At 41.8% G+C, this 18,478-nt stretch overlaps 1 protein-coding gene across 3 annotated transcripts in view; it reads left to right on the top strand.

Moving 5' to 3' along the window:
- Positions 1–319: 319 nt before the first annotated feature.
- Thumpd2 (THUMP domain 2 tRNA and snRNA guanosine methyltransferase) overlaps positions 320–18,478 on the top strand; it is a 36,928-nt gene continuing 18,769 nt past the window's right edge. For 2 of the 3 annotated variants that reach the window (XM_034513768.2, XM_034513767.2), the window contains exons 1-5: positions 322–483; positions 9,888–10,023; positions 11,287–11,699; positions 12,563–12,640; positions 14,941–14,993. In XM_034513768.2, coding sequence (XP_034369659.1) covers positions 358–483; positions 9,888–10,023; positions 11,287–11,699; positions 12,563–12,640; positions 14,941–14,993 — 806 coding nt within the window. In that variant the 5' untranslated portion in view covers positions 322–357. Of the gene's footprint in view, positions 484–9,887; positions 10,024–11,286; positions 11,700–12,562; positions 12,641–14,940; positions 14,994–18,478 lie in introns of all 3 variants that reach the window. The other variant, XM_076942352.1, reaches the window with a different exon arrangement.

Raw genomic sequence — 18,478 nt, 5'->3', positions numbered from 1 at the left:
CTAGCTCAAATCGGTTAGACTAAACTGAATGGCACATTATTTACCTAGATGATTGGCCAGATCCAAGAAATGTAACAAATTTCGGGAACATAAAAGACATCTTGTTGGAGAACACGAAATTCCGCTCTTGGCCCCGAGTTCACCGGTTTGGTCCAGTCTTTGGTGAAGACGGTAAGGACAGCAACCCCAGGATCCTGGGCAATCAGAGATGCCTGGCTGCAGGAGGCTTGGTGTAGTTTCCAGGACGCCCCATAGAGGGCGGGCCTGCGAAGCCGAAGCTCAGGTGCCTGTTCTTCGGAAGGCATCCGGGCGCGCTCCCGAGATCACGTGACCGGGTCGGGGTCGCGCCCGAGCGCCATGGCGGCGGCCGGGCCAGACCCGGGTTCTGACCCCGCAGGCGGCGCCAGGTTTTTCTGCACTGCGGGCCGCGGCCTGGAGCCATTCTTGATGCGGGAGGTGCGCGCGCGGCTGGAGGCCACGCAGGTGAGTCGGGCTCACCGTGCTCGGGGGGCCACGTCCCCACCGGGTCCCCTCTTGCCACCAGCCTGGGACTCAGGTCCCGGAAGGACGTGTGAGCACTCGGCGCCCCATCCTTGCGTGCAGTGGCCCAACCCGGGTCCTCCGATGACTGCTGAGAGCGACCGGCTGTTCTGGTGGTCTCGTTCTTTATCCAGTATGGTCACTGCACATCTGTCACAGCCGAAGTTTTAAACAGAGGGGTGCGGAAGCCAGTTTTGTCCCGGATCCCTAAAAAAGAAACCATGAAATGGCAATCGCTGGAGTTAGAATTCTTTCTTTATACGTTAAATGCAAATATAGTTTCCGGTCTTACTTGTTTGAGTCGTGTTACTTGACAAGGTTCGGTTCTACATTGTAGGATGGCTATAAGACATACCCAGTACACCCAAAACACACGTGGTAAGCAGTAGCTAGAACAAGAACTCACTCCTGCCAGCCTCGTAGCTACCCGTTTCAGTGAGTGTCTAGTAAACATTTGTCAAACGTACTACAATGTGCTAACTGGGTTCTTGAGAACCTAGGGAAAGGATGTCATAGGGTAGGTCGGTACTTTTGTGTGTGATGTGTTCTTGGAAAGGGAAAGCTTGCTAAAATCTAACTGCTCACCTCTGGGAGCAGCGTTCGAAGCCCACAAAAGGACTGTCTGCCATGGTGGGCATCCAGGTGGAGATGGAGGTGCAGGTGCAGTGGGGAGAGTTGCTGAGAATAGCATCAACCACATTAGACTACTGAATTTAACCTAAAATTGTCTCTAAATAATAATCTCTGCATTCATCTAGTATTTAAGGTTTGTTGGTTTTTTGTTTTGTTTTGAAGTGTGTGTGGACTCATATGAATGTAGAGTATTATGAAAGCCTGAACCATCGGCTCATCTCCCTGGAGCTGGAGTTACATGTGATTGTGAGTTGTCTTGCATGGGTGCTGGGATGCAAACATGGGTCCCCTACAAGAATAGCACCTGGTCTTAACCAGGTGAATCCAATGATGTATTCAAGTCATGCAATTATAAAATGATGATGGTAATATGCAGATTCTGAAATCCAGCATAACTATATAATGTCCAACCCAGCCACATGTGGCCATATGTATGTTGCAGGGCATAACAACTTTCTAGTTGTGGTGTGATCAGTCCTTAGCATATACTTTTTATCCCTCTGGCTGGAATACAGACACACCCTTAGTACATACCTTTAATCTCAAACAACGAACATAAATTACTAACTTTATCTTTTTTTATAGAAGGAGGCAGCCATGTTTGAAAGTGACATTTAATTAAATGGCAGACAAGGTGACGAATCAGAGAAAGATTTCACAAAATAAGGATATGCCCAATTCTTAAGAGAAGAGAGAGGAAAGGGACAATACTTGAGCAGGGGCAGAGAGGAAAAAGAAGAGGAGACAGTTTTACTTGGACAGTTACAAAGAAACAGGTTGCAAATAGAGAGGAAACAAGCTATACACATTTGAAGAGAGAGGGAGCCAGAGAATGAGAAGGAACCAGAAGATTAGAACAGATTGCCAAAGTTAGTTTGAAGCCAACCAGAGCAATTCAGGAGAGGCTAAGAGAGAGAAACCAGATTGAATCAGTCAGCTTGGAGAGGAGTTTGAGCCAGAACAGCTGAATTGAACCAGCCAGCCAGAGTTCAGAAAGAACTTAAAAAGGGTGAGCTTATTCAGCAGTCAGTCTCAGAGGCTGACAACATTCTAGGCCTAGATAAGGTTGTATGGAGGCTAGAAGCTTCCAGGACTAGGCCTAGGTTAGCAGACAGAGGCAGTAAACCTCCGAGACAATTATATCTGGTGAATAAAAGTTACTTTTACATAGTGAGGCCCAGGAATTTGTTTTGTTAACTTGGCGAGCTTAGTGTGGAAATGACGAGGTGTCATCCAGTCTTGGTGTCATCCAGTTGTTGTTGGTTTTTTCTGGGTTTTTTTTTTTTTTTGGGGGGGGGGGTTGTTGTTGTTTTTGTTTTTTGTTTTTCAAGACAGGGTTTCTCTGTGTAGCCCTGGCTGTTCTGGAACTCATTCTGTAAACCAGGCTGGCCTCGAACTCAGAAATCCACCTGCCTCTGCCTCCCAAGTGCTGGGATTAAAGGTGTGCGCCACCACTGCCCGGCCCCAGTCTGGTTGTTTTAAGATTGTTAGAAAAAGTATTCTGTTTTCTCCTTGAGAGACAAAATCATTGGAGGAAAACTTCCAACAGCAAATGAAGGTCTGCTTGTGCCAATCATTGACCTTTTGCTGGGCTGTCAGGCAGTGTGCTCTTCCTCTGGCCTGAGTAGGAATAAGCTCTGGGGAAGCAGGGTCATCTATAGTTTACCAAGACTTGTAGAATCATAAAAAGGGTCCCATACAAGGCATTTGAAAAAGCCATGGCTGAAATAGGGTTTTAAATGACGTGTGTTTTTGCAGCAAGCACCTGTGGTTGCCATGTACCTTCCTCAAGACCTCCATGGAGTGTTAGGTATCAGGGCAGCCCAGCTACACAACTGACTGACTGCCCTTGATAAAAGCAGCCAGAGCACCAGAGAAGGGTCTAAAGTACTTGGAGTCAAATTTCTCCAGCCCCCAACACCTTAGCTTATTTAAAGAAAAAAAAAAAAAACAAATATTAAAGGGGTTATTTGTAGAAAATGATTTGCAATCATTGTTATCAGTGTTTAACAGTACTGCAACAATAAGCTTACCTTCTGCCCCAGGGTGGGTTCCTCTGATCTGTCTCTTCTTAATATCTGAGGATATTATTATCTAAAATGCCTCACTGTACACAAATGCATGGTTGCTCAAGTCTGTATACAAAGCAGTGCTTATAACTTGTTCATGTGAACCCTGCAGATGTCGGAGGGCACTAACGCTGTGTCAGCTGTTAAGCAAATTGTTTAGGAAATAATACCAAAGAAAGAGTCTGTGCATGTTTAGTATTTACCTCCTAAATATTTTCTGTCTGAGATATTGAATCCACCAAGGGGACAGATGGAGAGGACCCAGTGCAGTATGGAACCTACCCTGTAGCACTGAGCAAAGGCTATGCTATAAAGCCACAGTGAAGAACCTAACACGCTAACACAACTGGATTTCATGTAAAGTGTTCAGTTTTCTAAGCCCCACTTTTCCTTGGCTGATACTTTCATGATGTCACTCAACTAAAAATAGTTAGCTTAGAGTGCACAGCAAACAATTGGTGCTCCATAGATGCTCTCCCACAAAATGAGTTATGTATGAGGATACTTAAAAATCATTTTTGTGGCTCTGGAGAGATGGCTCAGAGGTTAAGAGTGCTGGCTGCTCTTCCAGAAGTCCTGAGTTCAATTCCCAGAACCACATGGTAGCTCACAACCATCTGTAATGGGATCTGGTGCACTCTTCTGGTGTGCAGGCATGAATACAGAATGCATACAGAGAGAACAGTGTATACATGATAATAACTAAATAAATCTTTTTTTTTTTTTAAGATCATTCTTGTGGTGAGAATAGTCTCCTAGAAATTTAGGTTTGCTGGAAGAAAATTAATATTCAAAACATCTAAATTTATAAGACAGATTAATTCAAAAGTGACTGTTTACTTGTAGAAGGTAATCACTCAGTTTTAATCAGTGTTTTTCTGACGTTAGTGAATGTTAAGACTCACCAGGGAAGCTTGCTGAAGGTGCATATTCTTGGGTGCTAGCCCCAAAGGCTTTTCCTTCAGTAGGCTGCTGACGAGCCGAGGTGTTCGCCTTTGAACATGAAAACACTGTCCCTTCCCAGGAACTGTCACTCAGGTAAATCCTTCAAACCAGCCTGCAGCAGAAGGCCTCCTGTGTATTCCTTTTGCTGTTTTTCATGGACACAGGAACAAACAGAATAATGCGGTGAATTCTCCGTGCTCGTCAACCAGCTGCCTTAGAGATCAGCACACAGAGAGCTCTGTGCCATTCATCTCTCCTGCCACACATCCAACCCATGGGATTTGTGGATCTCTAAATTACGATGTTCATAGCAGGGCATATAGTGTAATGTAAAGGAGATGATGAAGGTTTTAAAAATGTCACCTTATCATTTACACAGCTAAAAAAAATCATTCCTTATCAACAAACACCTAATTAGTATTCAAAGTTGAATTTGTTTATAATACCACTTTTGTTTTTAAGTTTGTGTGTGTAAACAGGGATTTAAATGCCATCTGCACATTGTGATTGGTTGATAGACTTTTTCATCTAATGTATAAATTTACCAGTGTTTCTCTTGGAATTTTCATGTTAAAGTGACTGGGTTATTTGCCCCTAAGCTAAAGCAATCTGTAAAATAAAAGCTGTCTGTCTCACAATCGGCTTCTGTCACACTTCCTGTCTGCTTGATTAGTCACTCACGTGTGATTTCTATATTTTTTGTCTTTGCTGTTGTATTTACATCTGTTGAAAAATATTAAGCTATTCTCAGCTCAACAGGGCCAGTTAGCTTAACATGACCCTCCGTGGCTTTGCTATCCCATAGAGTCGCTAATAGCCCTATCAGTGGCTATCTAAAGTTAAATAAGAATCCACTCTTTCAGACACCTTGTTGACATTTCAGGTACTCATAAACTACACATCCTGTTCTGGATACGAAGTTATCCTCATCTACACTCCCTGCCTATGGTGTGGCTCATATATTTGAATGTTTGGTACCCAGTTGTTGGTCTGATAAGGAAGAATTAAGAGGTGTGGCCTTGTGAAGGAGGTGTGTCACTGGGGGTGGGCATTAAGGTTTCAAAAAGCCCATGCTAGGCCCAGCCTGTTTCTTTCTCTCTCTCTCTCTCTCTCTCTCTCTCTCTCTCTCTCTCTCTCTCTCTCTCTCTCTCTCTCTGGGTGTGTGTGTGTCTTTCTGTCTGTCTATCTGTGTGTCTGTATATGTGTGTGTGAGTATCTTTGTGTATGAGAGAGGGAGAGAGAAAGAGAATGAGTCCTTATCTTTGTCTCTCCCCATTCTCTCTGGCTCCATCTTGAGTTTTCAGCTATTACTCCAGCACTATGCCTGCCTGCCTGCCTGCCTGCCTGCCTTTCCACCATAAATCCCCACCGTGATGATCATGGACTTGCTGTCTGCAACTCAGAAACATCAGTCTGCTGTGAGGCTCTGCCTTAGAGAGCTCCTACCTTCCGTATTGCATAGAGCAGTATATTTCCAGCACAGAAACATTGGGGGGTTTGGAACCCTAGGACTCCATCCTCTGTATTTCCTGCAAACTGGGTTCCTGTAATTTGGTCAGATTGAATCTTGCTTCCCATGTTCCAGTGATGGGGTAGATGTCTTTAAAGGTATGTGGATATTTTAAAATATTTAATACACACATTTAGATCACTCAGTACAGAAAAAAAAAGTCTTTATAACGATATGTAATGACTTAAACACTAATTTTTGGTAAGGATCATAGTAGCAATAGTTGTCTTTAAAATAAAATTGAATGTGGTGGAGGTGATGTCATGCTAGCTGAGCAGAGTCTGTCGATTGACTCATTGATCTTTACAAGTGCACACAGCAGAGACTATTAACCCGAGCCTTTAGGAGGCCAAATAGTTTTTTGTTTTTTAATAGTATCACAACAGTGGGGAATAGTTAGAACTAAGGGGGTTATTTTGTAGTTATTTCTGTGGGACAGAATGATTGTATAAACCTTTACAAGAGTCTGTACATTTTTTTTCTTTCAATTTGATGCCATTTTGAAAATTAAGTCTATTTTTAAATTCTGTTTTATAAAATGAACCAAAACTTAGATAACACCACAGATCACTTAGTACTTTAAAAATTCATTTCAAGTCTAAATAGTATCAGCAGAATTAGAACTTTGGTGCCTCCCAGTGATACTGGGGTTTACCTAAATTTAAACAACTACTAATCTTTAGGCTAAACTTGAGTCCATAAATTTAAAAGGAAAGACAAAAGTGCTAACTAACCACTTATGCTAGCAAGAAAGGGCTCTCCGCTCATCTACATAAGTGTTAGACATTAGACCAATTGGTTTAGACACTTCATTTTCGTTTGATTCAAAATGGGAGATGCAACTTGTAAATAGCTTTTCAAATAACAAATATTGAGATGAAAATGTTACATTACTCCACAATATTACAATTGATTATGATCAATTAGAAGCAATAAACCAAAGCCTAAGAGATCCTCATAGGTAAAGGTGCTTGCTGCCAAGCATGGCAGTCTTGAGGTCAGTGGAAGGAGAGAGCTGACTCCACAAGTTGACCTCTGACCACCACATATATACACACGTGCCCACACATACACATTCAGACAAATAAATACATGTTAAGAAGTAGTGGTAGCTGCTCTTCCAGAGCATCTGAGTTAGGGTCCCAGCACCCACATCATATAGTTGACAATTGCCTGCAATTTCAACTCCGGGAGACTTCAACACCTATGATCTCTTATGTCGCCCAAACACATAAGTGCTTATCTACACAAATACACATAGATAATAAAAATACATCTTACCCCAAAAGCTGGAGGGAAAGGGAAATATTAGCTTTAGCAGTTGATGAATTCTTTTTGTTGTCTGATTTGTTTGTTGTTTGTTTGCTTATTTTGGTGTTTTGTCTGAATGTATGTTTGTGGGAGGTGCCGGATCCCACAGCAGTTATTAGCTGCCATGTGGGTGCTGGGAATTGAACCCCAGTCCTCTGGATGAGCAGCCAGTACCCTTGACCGGTCAGCCAATGCTTCACCTGAGTTGATGAATTCTTAAATACTGAAAGTCATTCTCTCTCCTCCTTCAAGATGATTCACAAAGAGAAAGATGCTTGTATTCATAGATGTGATTGTGTGATTCTCACGGTGATTAAATCAGCAGACTGCTTCTGATAGAGTGCTTCTCACGTGTAAAAAGTCTAGTGGCCCTTACGTACATTCTAAAGATGGTAGCACTGCTTTGAGTTTTGATTCTGGATTTGGTGGTGTAATTAGTCAACATACTGCATGAGTCAAGAGTTCAGTTATGTCCCTTGATACCTTGTCATGCTCTTCTCAAACCTTTCTTTTAAAAAGAAGATACTTTAAGAAAATCTTATTGTACAAGCTGTTTTCTTTAATATTCAAACAAGTAAAAGAAGCAGAAGCCGTTGAACAGTTAGGAAGTATAAATGTCTAGATCCCCACCTACCTAAGTAAAATCCCTGGCCTAGATTTTTATGTCCATTTTCTTGTTTTTATTACTTTAATTGCTTTTAAAATGTGTATCAGTGTTTTGCTGTTTTTAACTGTATCATATTTATGCAGTGCCCTTAGAGGCCAAAGAGGGCGTCAGATCCCCAGGAACTGGAGTTATAGACCTTTGTAAGCAGCCATTGCGTGCTAGGAACCGCGTCCTTTGCAAGAACAGCAAGTGCTCATAACCACTGAGCCGGCTCTTTTGTCTCTGTTATTTCAGTCTTAAAACCATTCATCTTCAGTAAAGTAGGTTTGTTTCTTCAGGATCTTAGAAAGGATTTTAGGTTAAGTTGCATAATGACATATATATATAATATATATGATTTATTTTATGTGTACTGATGTTTTGACTGAATGTGTATCTATATACCATGTGTGGGTCATGTGCTTGCAAAGGTCAGAAGAGAGCATTGGATCCCTGAAACTGGAGTTACAAGTGGCTCTGCGCCCCTGTGTGGGTGCTGGGAGTCGGACTAACTTCTCTAAAAGAGCAACCAGTGCTGGTAACTGCTGAGCCATTGCTCCAGCCCCTGAATGATAACGTCTTAAGCATGTGGTTTCTTAGTTCATTCTGCATGCTGTGGCAGAATAACCAGGACTAGGAACCATAGAGAGACAAAATTTATTTGATTCAACATTCTGGTAGCAGAAAGTTGAAATAGCGTGGATAGTGACTGAAATGGCCACGCCCATCTGTGCAATGAGATGGAGAAGCTCAGAGAGCCTGTCTGAAGGAGACAGGTGGGACCCAAGCTTTTCTTATAACAATCTGCTTTCCTGGGAAGTAGCTACTGTCATGAGACTGAGCGGTAACCATGTGACCAGCACTGGTTTCAAGGTTGTTGTGACCCAATCACTGCTTGCTAGGCCAAATCCCAAAGTTCTCTCAGCTCTCAGTGTTGCCACAATGACCAGCCTCCTTACTTGACCCTTAGGGTACATACTCAGCCCATAGCACAAGGTACCCCACATTCCCTGCTGCCTTAGTTCCAGATAACTTAGGATTGTGTCAGTCAGCCAAGACCAGTGTGAATGAAAAAGAACTCCAGGACAACCGATATCCTTCCTGAACTTAACCACAGCTAGAAAGTTTAGGGTCCCTTTGGCACCACCTGCAGTTTCCCACACCACATTCATTTCCCTGTGGATCAGTGGGTTTCCCATCCTTCCTCCCCATGTACCACACGTTCATCCCAAAGACTCTTTCTGTGTGATGTTTATGCCTCACTCCTGTCTGTTTTCCTGTGCCGTACCCACGTGCCCCATCGCTCCTACCTCAGTAATCTATTTCCCATCCAGCACCACATTCTACACCAGTCTTTTATGCCCCTTCAAGGTAATTTTTCTGTCAGCTAAATCATTGCTGTCACAGTTCTCATCAGAATTCCTTAATGGCTGTCCATTACCATCTGTGGTGCTCAGGATTTCATGGCCATATATCAGACTGGCCTAAGCTATGCCATCCGTCCCCCTGACATTATCAATCAGTGTAATTCAGCCAGCACTGCCAGGATCTGACAGATCACTGTGGCCAGGGTTTTGTTGCTTCTGCACCTGCTCCTGGTTGTTAGAATCCAATGCTTCCTGGCTCTTACAGGATTCTTCCCCCAACATTTAAAAATGGTGGCTTCCATATTCGTTGCTAAAATACTGTGTAGCTAATCGGTGTATCTGATAAGCTACATCTGAACTTTTCCATTCTTTTGGGTTTCATATGAGTTTTATATCTTAGTTTACATGTCTGTTGCATTACGGTTCAGTATTTGCTGCAGTTCAGTATTTTCCCTAGTAGACAATGGAAATATTTAAGAAACATCTGCCTTGGTCTATACCTAGTTTGTGCTTTGTAGAATACCTTTCTTTTGCCTACTTTTAAGCAGTGGTTGAGTTTTGGCAGTATAATTATTAAATATTTTGTCTCTATATTTTCCAGTCACATGGATGGGTACTTCACAAGAAATAGCATAATAGTCTGACTTCATGACCTCAATCAAATTATTTAGCTTACCCTATATGTCAGTTTCTGATGTAAAAAAAATGGGCATGATGAACTCTACCTTAGTGTTTTTAAGTGTTTAAAGGAAAAGCACGGGTCGGCAGTGCCTACTGCAGAACAGACGTTCCACACATGACCAAAGGGGAAAAGTGGTCCTTATTTTGACCTGCAGCCATAGTAATATATGTTTTTCTGTGTCTAGGTTGAATATATTTCAGGAAAAGTGTTTTTCACTACCTGTTCAGATTTGCCTTCAATGAAGAAGTTAAAGTCGGCGGAAAGACTGTTTTTGTTGATTAAGAAGCAGCTTCCCATTGCAGTCTCTTCTGTGCACAAAGGTACAGTGTGTCCCTGTTGCTTTCACCCACCTGCTGTGTGACACCAAGGTTCCACACTCAACAGCCTGTGCCTCCATTTCACACTCCTGGGAACACCGTGCAGCTGAGTCAGTTACAGGCGTCTCAGTACCGGGTATGGTCCCATCGCTGCAGCATGCTCCGTCACTTCTCTGTGGAACCTGCCGCCTGCCCTCTGGCTTTTATTGTTCATGTGTTTTCTTTATAGGGGTAATCGTGCTCTGTTGTATTTATTTGATTTTTCGAAGCATGTAATAACCAGAATATAATTATGCATCACAAGTTGATAAAAACTGTCATCTTATAAATTTTAACTGAGTGATACAGTTGGAAAATTACTTCATAGTAAAATTTTCTTCTCCTAGAACCTTAAATGTTTTCAACAAACTTAAGACCATGTATAAAGGCGCTTAGGACATTTCTTAACTACTCCCTAACTTTAAAATTATGTTGTATAAATAATTTCAAAATCCTGATTAAAGACATTTTCAAAAGGCAGACCCTGCAGGATTTACCAATGTCTTAACCTTCACTCTGATTGCTATATACATAAGACATCAAAGAATTACATAAATCTTTAAGAAGCTATTTTGAGAAAAAAATTGCAAATAACAGAAATCAAGACTTGAAGAGAAAACATAGAGAAATCTTGAGGCCTTGTGGGTACCGTGGTTTTTTCCAGTCATCCATATACTGTGGATGTATCATCTTGAAGGAAATAGAGTGTTAATTTTCAGATCATCTTGGTGGCTTTTGTTAGCTTTTGTTTATAGGAAAAGATTAAAGTTCACTGGACAGGCTGACAGCCCTTAACTTAAAAGTGGCTTGCATATCTGAAGTTTAATTTCATGGAAACTCACCTTAAGATTTATGTCAAATTTTTTGTGGTCTTAGATGAAACCCTGTCTTGAAAAACCAAAAAATAAAAATCCTCACAATCTAGCTGAGTATATTATCACTGAATAAATGGCTTCACAAACCTAATACATGGAATTTCTATAAATCTGATAAAACTTCAAGCTCTGAATGTAAAAGAGTGAAATTTATTCTGCTTTATATTTTTAGGATAGATTATATAAATTCCAAATAAAAGTGAAATTTTGTTCATGTAACAATTCTTGTTTGTGTAGCAATTCAGCAAAATATTTTAAAGAAATAGAGGTCATTAAACCTGGGATTTCGGAATGTAATGGACAATTATCTCTAAAACTTGACAATGGGTAAACTGAGGTTTTGTTTATTTAGGAAGAATACTTAATGAGGTGCAAAGATTTATAAATGATGATCCAGGAAGTTGGTTGGAGGCCATTTCACTTCGGAAAAAACTTCTCGGACATGATACAAAACGAGAGAAAGCTTCTCAGAGGGATGCTAACCCACCAAAACGGAAAGCAGGAGAAAGTGAAATTATGATTGCTAAGAAATTAAAAGTAGAGGAGATACAAGTGGTTGCTGAGCGTCATGGGGAAAACCAGCAGGACAAACTACCGCAAAGCTCACCAGAGCAAGGGGAAGCTGTCACTAGAACGGACAATCTTCAAGAACAGAGACTCGATAGTGCCACAGACAAGGCAGCTGATGCTCAGAACCAGGAAGACTTGACCTTCAGGGTTTCCTGTCGATGCAGTGGGAATATCAGAAAGGTCATCACCGGACAGGTATGCTCACCTCCCGGGTGGGATCCTGCTTTCCAAAAACACACCTCTTACAGATCAGGTGACATGGCCCAGACAGGTGATGGGGTCTAACTGCATAGGACTGTATGTCTTTAAAAGTGCAAGTCCCTTTTCAACTTAGCTCTAGAGGCTCCAGAGGAGTAGTCTGCTATTCCATATGGTGTTATTCCATATGGCCGCTTTCTTTTGCTTTCTGCATAAAGGCTTCTCTAGGCTCATAGGTGTCCTTTGCATTTGTGAAAACGATGCTGTGGTCTTAGTATGTTGGGGGTTCTTCTTTATTACATCTGTATGCCTGTTGAGGACCACCCTGCTTGTGTGATGCTTTTAGGCTTGTCACTGAGATCTAGACCACAAATAGACCAATGCACACAAAGTCTGATTGTCTAGGAAAGGGTGGACACCTGTTTTCATCCCATGACCTCATTTGTTGGCCTCTACAAAGTTCAGTAGCGCAATATTGGTCTGGATTTTTAGCCTAACTTAGAATCACACAAGGGTTGAGTGTAATGAAGCTGATCTGGTCATGCAAACATACGATGGGCATGCTTAATCTTTCAGTGTGTGTTCATTCCTGTATTAGAAGGATCACATGTGGTGGGTCCTGGTCTTATGTCACACATCTAGGATTGACGGAGTAGAGATCCCAAGGGGTTTGAAAGATGGAGAAAGTAAAATTCAGCCCTACTGCCTTGCATAGGCAATCATTGGAGACATATTTTAATACCACTAAATTGCCATCAGATGCTATGACTTGGTTTTCCCCCAGGCTGCTAGCTTTTGTGTATTTTAAAGTTTCTGTCTTTCCTATATTCTTACCTTTATTATTACTTGCCGCTTTGCAGGAAGCAGGAAGAGTGACTGGACTTGCTCTCATGAGGCAGTTTGGATGGAAAGCTGATTTGAGGAATCCAAATTTAGAGGTAATGAACATCTACCTCAATTTCCACACAACAGCACCGTCTCCTTTCCAGACTGCTCATGGCAGCCTCAGTTATAAAACGCGTGTCTGCATGTTTCCAGCAGCCTGGTTCTTTGCGGCAGCCAAATGGTGCAGACAATGCCTCCCCCTGACTGGACACAGAGCCACTGCCTGTGAGCTTCACGTGTGTACCACATCTCTTTCAGGCGATGTTATAGTGGCTTTGTTGGGCTTATGGGATGATGTTTATCTTTTATTGGGAACAAATACATAATAGAGGATAACAAAAAAAAAAATTGCCTTCCCTGTACTATGAAAAACATTTCTGAATTGATTTGGCAGGCAGGCAGTTATTTTCATAATTTCTGTATAAATTTATTCCATTCGATACAACTTTATATGGGAACAGACTTGACCAAGTAAGTCAGAACCCTTTGTGAGGTGTTGGGTTTTTTTGTCCCCTGCCCCATTTGATGTTCTGTAAAATGTAGTACCTGCTATAAATCCTGTGGCATACCCAAAATATTTGGTCCCAGATTATTTGACATTGTGTTCTCTCCTCTTCATCGTGTCTCTTTGTTTTCTCCTTCTCTTCTCTAGTTCCAGTGTCCTGTCAAAATCATCCCCCAAATATCATCAGTTTAACTACTACCCACCATCTCATGCAACTAATAATAGCAATAAGAAGTTAAAGTAATCATGCAAAAGCAAAATATAATAAAACGTGTGACTCAAACTGATGAAAAATCAAATCTTAAAATTGATCTTTGAGCAGTGGTGGCGCACACCTTTAATCCCAGCACTTGAGAGGCAGCAGCAGGCAGATTTCTGAGTTCGAGGCCAGCCTGATCTATAGAGTGAGTTCCAGGACAGCCAAGGCTACACAGCAAAACCCTGTCTGGAAAAAATAAATAAATAAATAAATAAATAAATAAATAAATAAATATTTATTTATTTGATCCTGTAAAATTGATAGGAATTCAGTTTTATAGGGAGAGAAGCACTTTCTGATATTTGGTATGTGAAAATGAGATCAATATATATTAAAATTTGAACAGAACTTTATTAAGTAATTTTGCTAAAATGCGTAATCAATACAATTGGAAGGTTCAGCTGTGATGTGTGACTATTTCATACAAATCTTGATGAAAATTACCCATATTAGAAAGACTCTGGTGGAAGTGCTAGTACTGAGGGAAAGTGCTGGCCTTGGGGACTGGGGTGTGGCTCATTGGTAGAGCATTTACCCAGCATGTGTGAGGCCCTGGGTTCAGTGTTCAGACTGTAAGAGCAAGAAGGGGGAAAGACACTTTGGGTGAAAGTCCCATTTAGTCCACTGTGTAATAAAAACTACCATTTTTAGTTTTGATGTGGTCTACTAATGATGACACATTAAATTCTAACTGGGACTTAACAGAAGGAAGGACTGAGGCTAGGGTTTGGTTTGGTTTGGTTTGGTTTGGTTTGGTTTGGTTTGGTTTGGTTTGGTTTGGTTTTGTCAGCTTGGCACAAGCTAGAATTATTTGGGAAGAGAAATCTCAATGACAATACCTTCATCAGATGGCCTGAGTGTGGGTCTGTGAGGCATTTTCTTAGTGATGGATGTGGGAGAGCCTAGCTCACTGTGGGCAGCAATGCCACTCTAGGCAGGTGGTCCTGACCTGTACAAGAAAGCAAGCTGAACAAACCTTAGGAGCAAGCCAATAAGCAGTGTCCTCCACGGTGTCTGCTTCCGTTCCTGCCTCCAGGTTCCCTCCTTGAGCTCTTGCCCTGACTTTCCTCAGGGATGGAGTGACCTAAGAGTTGTACTATGAAATAAACCCCTTTCTCGCCAAGTTACATTTGGTCCTGGTGTTTCTCACAGCAATGGAAACCTAACCAAGACACTCACTTACAGACAGTAGAGAGGAGGGCACCCTGGCTTACAGAAGCGTCCTTTGCCTGAGCTGTCTTCAGTAGGCAGCTCTGCATGGCTGTATGTCTTGTTTGAGGTTAGACCAGACTTGAGGAAGTCTTAGCTACCCCAACTCTATCCATTTACTTCAGTCCAGAGAGTCCCAGAGCAGAAAGATCTGAGTTCTTTGACATAGGACCCTAGAGCTCACCCACCACCTAGACCTCGGATTTTTCTTATTATAAAATGAACTTGAGTTTGGTTTATATCTGGTTTAGGACAAAATAGGTCTTGGTGTCTCTTATTAAAATCCAAGTCATATGAACTCAAAACAAATGTTTCCAATTGTCAGTAGCTTGACGTGCTGTTTTCTTGTGCTGCTCTGATGCCTGTATTTGTTCTTTTAGATCTTCATACACCTGAATGACGCTTACTCTGTGGTGGGGATTCCCCTGCTCAGGTAAGGGCTCTATTTGTAGATTTATGAACTTACTTTTGTTATGTGGTATGGGCTATTGATACAGCAGAGGAGGCAATTTGCCAAGGTCTTTGCTTGGGGATAGGCCTTGTTCTAACTAGAGCTAAGAAAGGTTGGTCACAGCCTTCCATGGAACATAGGATAAATCTTGAAATGCTGCTGCACAGGTCCATGTATAAGTTAAGATTGTTAGTCTATTGGCATCTTGGCAATGGAATTTAAAAAGAAAATGAAGCATAGTTATATAAATGCATAAATGCATATTGAACATTCTCCAGATTTTATTGCCATTGTTGTTTTATTACGAGTGTCTTGCTCATTTTAAAAATCATTTTCAAGTGTCTGTCTACTCATGCAAAGTACTAAATAAGTTCAAATTCTTTTTTTTAAAAAAACATATCTACTGAATTCTTAGTGGGCAACAGTTGCTTTTTCTAGGTGCTTTGGGGAGAAAGTTGGTTGGATGCAAATGGTCACTCTTAGGTTCTTGAAGGCACGTAAATAGCAATGGCATTTAAAAGTGTCTTGTGTGTCTGACCCTGTGCACACAGTACAGTGATTTACATACCATTTTCTGTTGATTCTGCATTTGCCTTTAGCTCCCGTTTTCTCAGTCTTACATGAGAACATGTTTTTACAATGCCTAAGGTACAGTGGCTCTTCTCCAGCAGAGCTCTGCGACTGGCCAGCACAAGACCGAGAGCTTTGCACATGCCAAGAATGCTGAGTGATTGGGTCCCTGCTTAGTGCTGGTTATATGGCAGGCTCTGCCAGTGTCTCACCACCACCATGGACCAGGAGTTAGATGAAGTTCTTGGTACTGTAACCCCTGTGAGACTGTCACCTGCCTTGGTGGCCTGCTGCTTTCCCGGAGCCACAGTTATCCACTGCCAGCTCTTCAGACCCAAGCCTCACCTGCGGTATGCTGCATGGTGTCCTGGCTGCCTTGCTGCGGGGCCTTCATGACTTTAATCCCAGTACTTCTGCCTATCTGGCTTTTTAAAAATCCCCTAATTGCTGACAGAAAGAATGGGGGGAAACCGCAGAATTACATTTGAGCTGTGTGTTTATTCGTGGTCACCAAAATGAAGGCCAAGTAAGACAGTTAAACATAAAGCATATTTTACAAGAATTCATAGCAGAAAGTAAGTTTCAGTCACTTTTTGTATCTTTGTGCCTCCCTCTCCCACTCCTTCCCTCTTCTTTTCCCTATCTTCCTCCCCCATCCTTGGTGCTGGGGGTCAAACCCAGGGCTTTACCACACGCAATACAACAGATGCTGTACTTCTGAACTACATTCCCAGCTACTTTCTACTTCCCCCCGCAAAAAGAGGAGTCTAGAAATTGACGAGAAAGAGAAGATCTCAACCCCAGTAGTACAAAAATGCAGCAGTGATAGATTTAGATTCCAGTGCCAAATAAACTAATCTTTTAAATTTTCAATTATATATAAAACTGTTAAATTTTTATTCAACAAATATATATAACTTTATATAAGTGTTTCCTAAGTCATTAAGTTTTATAATTCCAATTTTTCCATACTTGTAGTAACACAAGTCATGCATATAGCATTTCAAATAACAATTGGTAATAAGCTAAACGTTTAAAAGCACATATGAACCTGAAGATTAAGACTGAGAACTGCAACATACAGTGTAATGAGAAGTTACATTTGATATCCTGTGGTGAGTTGCATTGACTACCTCAGTGAAGGAAAAAGTGGTCTCAAAGGTGTCTCGAAGATGACATGATGATTTGTGTGAGTATGACCAGAAGAACAGCATAGTGACCCTGGCCATGAAGAGAGTGGAAACCTAGGAAACAGCATAAGATAGCCAGGATGTCCGATGCCACATCAGAATATTGCAGGAGTTCCTGAAGGGTTGCTTTTTTAAAGATAAGAACTGTGTGGATCTTTTGAAGAGCAGTTTGACATCTCAAGGGCATTAACTGTACCCACAACAACATGGTCATGGTATCTCTTCTTTGCTATAAAATCAAGAAAATGATATTACCTACTTTATAGCGGTCTTAGTTATCTATTGGTGTGATAAGACACCATGGCCAAGACAACTTACAGAAGGAATTGTTCATTGGAGGCTTACAGTTTCAGAGGCTTAGAGTTCATTACCATCATGAGGGGAGCTTGGCAGCAGGCAAGCAGCCATAGTGTGGTAGCAGTAGCCAAGAGCTCTCACATCTTATCCACAAGTAGGAGGTAGAGAGAGACTGGGTTTGGCATGGGCCTTTGAAACCTCAAACCTCATCTGCAGTGACACACCTCCTCCAACAAGGCCGCACCCCCCAACCCTTCCTTCACAGCACACCATCCATGGAGCAAGCATTTGTATAGATAAGTCTGTGGGAGCTGTTCTTATTCAAACCACCAAACTAGCTTTGTGGTTGGGGTTAAATGAGCCAGCCTGTGTGTTTCTAAGGTTCAGGTTTTGCTGAATACATTTTAACTTGTATTTTTGAAACCGTTCAGGAAGGGGAGAAATATTACTAGCGCTACAGGAATCCATTGAGTTAGTCTGAGGTGAACAACTATGTCTCTGAGTAAGATGGTTATTAAGTTCAAGAAATGCAGTCTGGCAGTAGAGTGGCCCCTGATAGAAACTTGACCAATTAGGAAAGAGTTAACTATTGGGTGGCAGGTGGGTGAAGGACCTAAGACTTGAAAGGTTAGGTGTGGTGCCACATGCTTGTCATCTACAACAGGATGTTCTGGGTACACGGCAAGTTCCAGGACCACGTAGACTATATAGCACGACTGTGTCAGAAGCAGGGAGCAAAAGGGAAAGGGAGAAGGGGAGGAGGGGGTTGAAGGAAAGAGAGAAAGACAAGGAAGGAGAGAGAGGGAGGCTAAGAGGGATAGAAAGTATGAAAGACAAGAAAGGTGTGGGGATTAAGGCCTCCCCAGTGGACAAGAGAAGATCTTCCAGGCAGATGTAGCAAAATTTCTGTCTTCGTTTCTTTGATACTTTTCTGTTTGTGAGATAAAATACTCTGACAAAAGCAACTTAAGGGAGAAAAGTTGGCTCCGAACTCTAGGTTACAGTCTACAAAGGCAGAGAAACTTTTCATCCACAGGCAAGCACAGAGAGCAGCGAGTTAATGCATGTCGTGCTTAGCTCACACTCTCCATGTTATACAGCCCAGAGTCCCTACCCAGGGAATAATCATGTACACAGTGAGATGGGACTTTCCACACTGATCATGTAATCAGAGGAGTTCCTCACAGCCATTCTCAGAGGTTAACCTAAATCCAGACAACCCACACAGGTCACAGGTGTGCCTGGAGAGGGAGGGCTGTACCTAGGCGTTAAGATGATACAGACCACCCTGCTTGTCTTAATGGAGGATGCTGTGTGAGAGAAGAAAGAAAGTTATCTACATGGGAAGAACCAAAGCCTATTTTTCCTTTTGAACAACTAAAACCTGATTTTTAAAAATCCTAAACAAGT

The sequence above is a fragment of the Arvicanthis niloticus genome, chromosome 11, assembly GCF_011762505.2.
Source record: "Arvicanthis niloticus isolate mArvNil1 chromosome 11, mArvNil1.pat.X, whole genome shotgun sequence".
Lineage (NCBI taxonomy): Eukaryota > Metazoa > Chordata > Mammalia > Rodentia > Muridae > Arvicanthis > Arvicanthis niloticus.
Note: the sequence above shows the minus strand (reverse complement) of the source record. Positions and strands in the feature narration are given on the sequence as shown.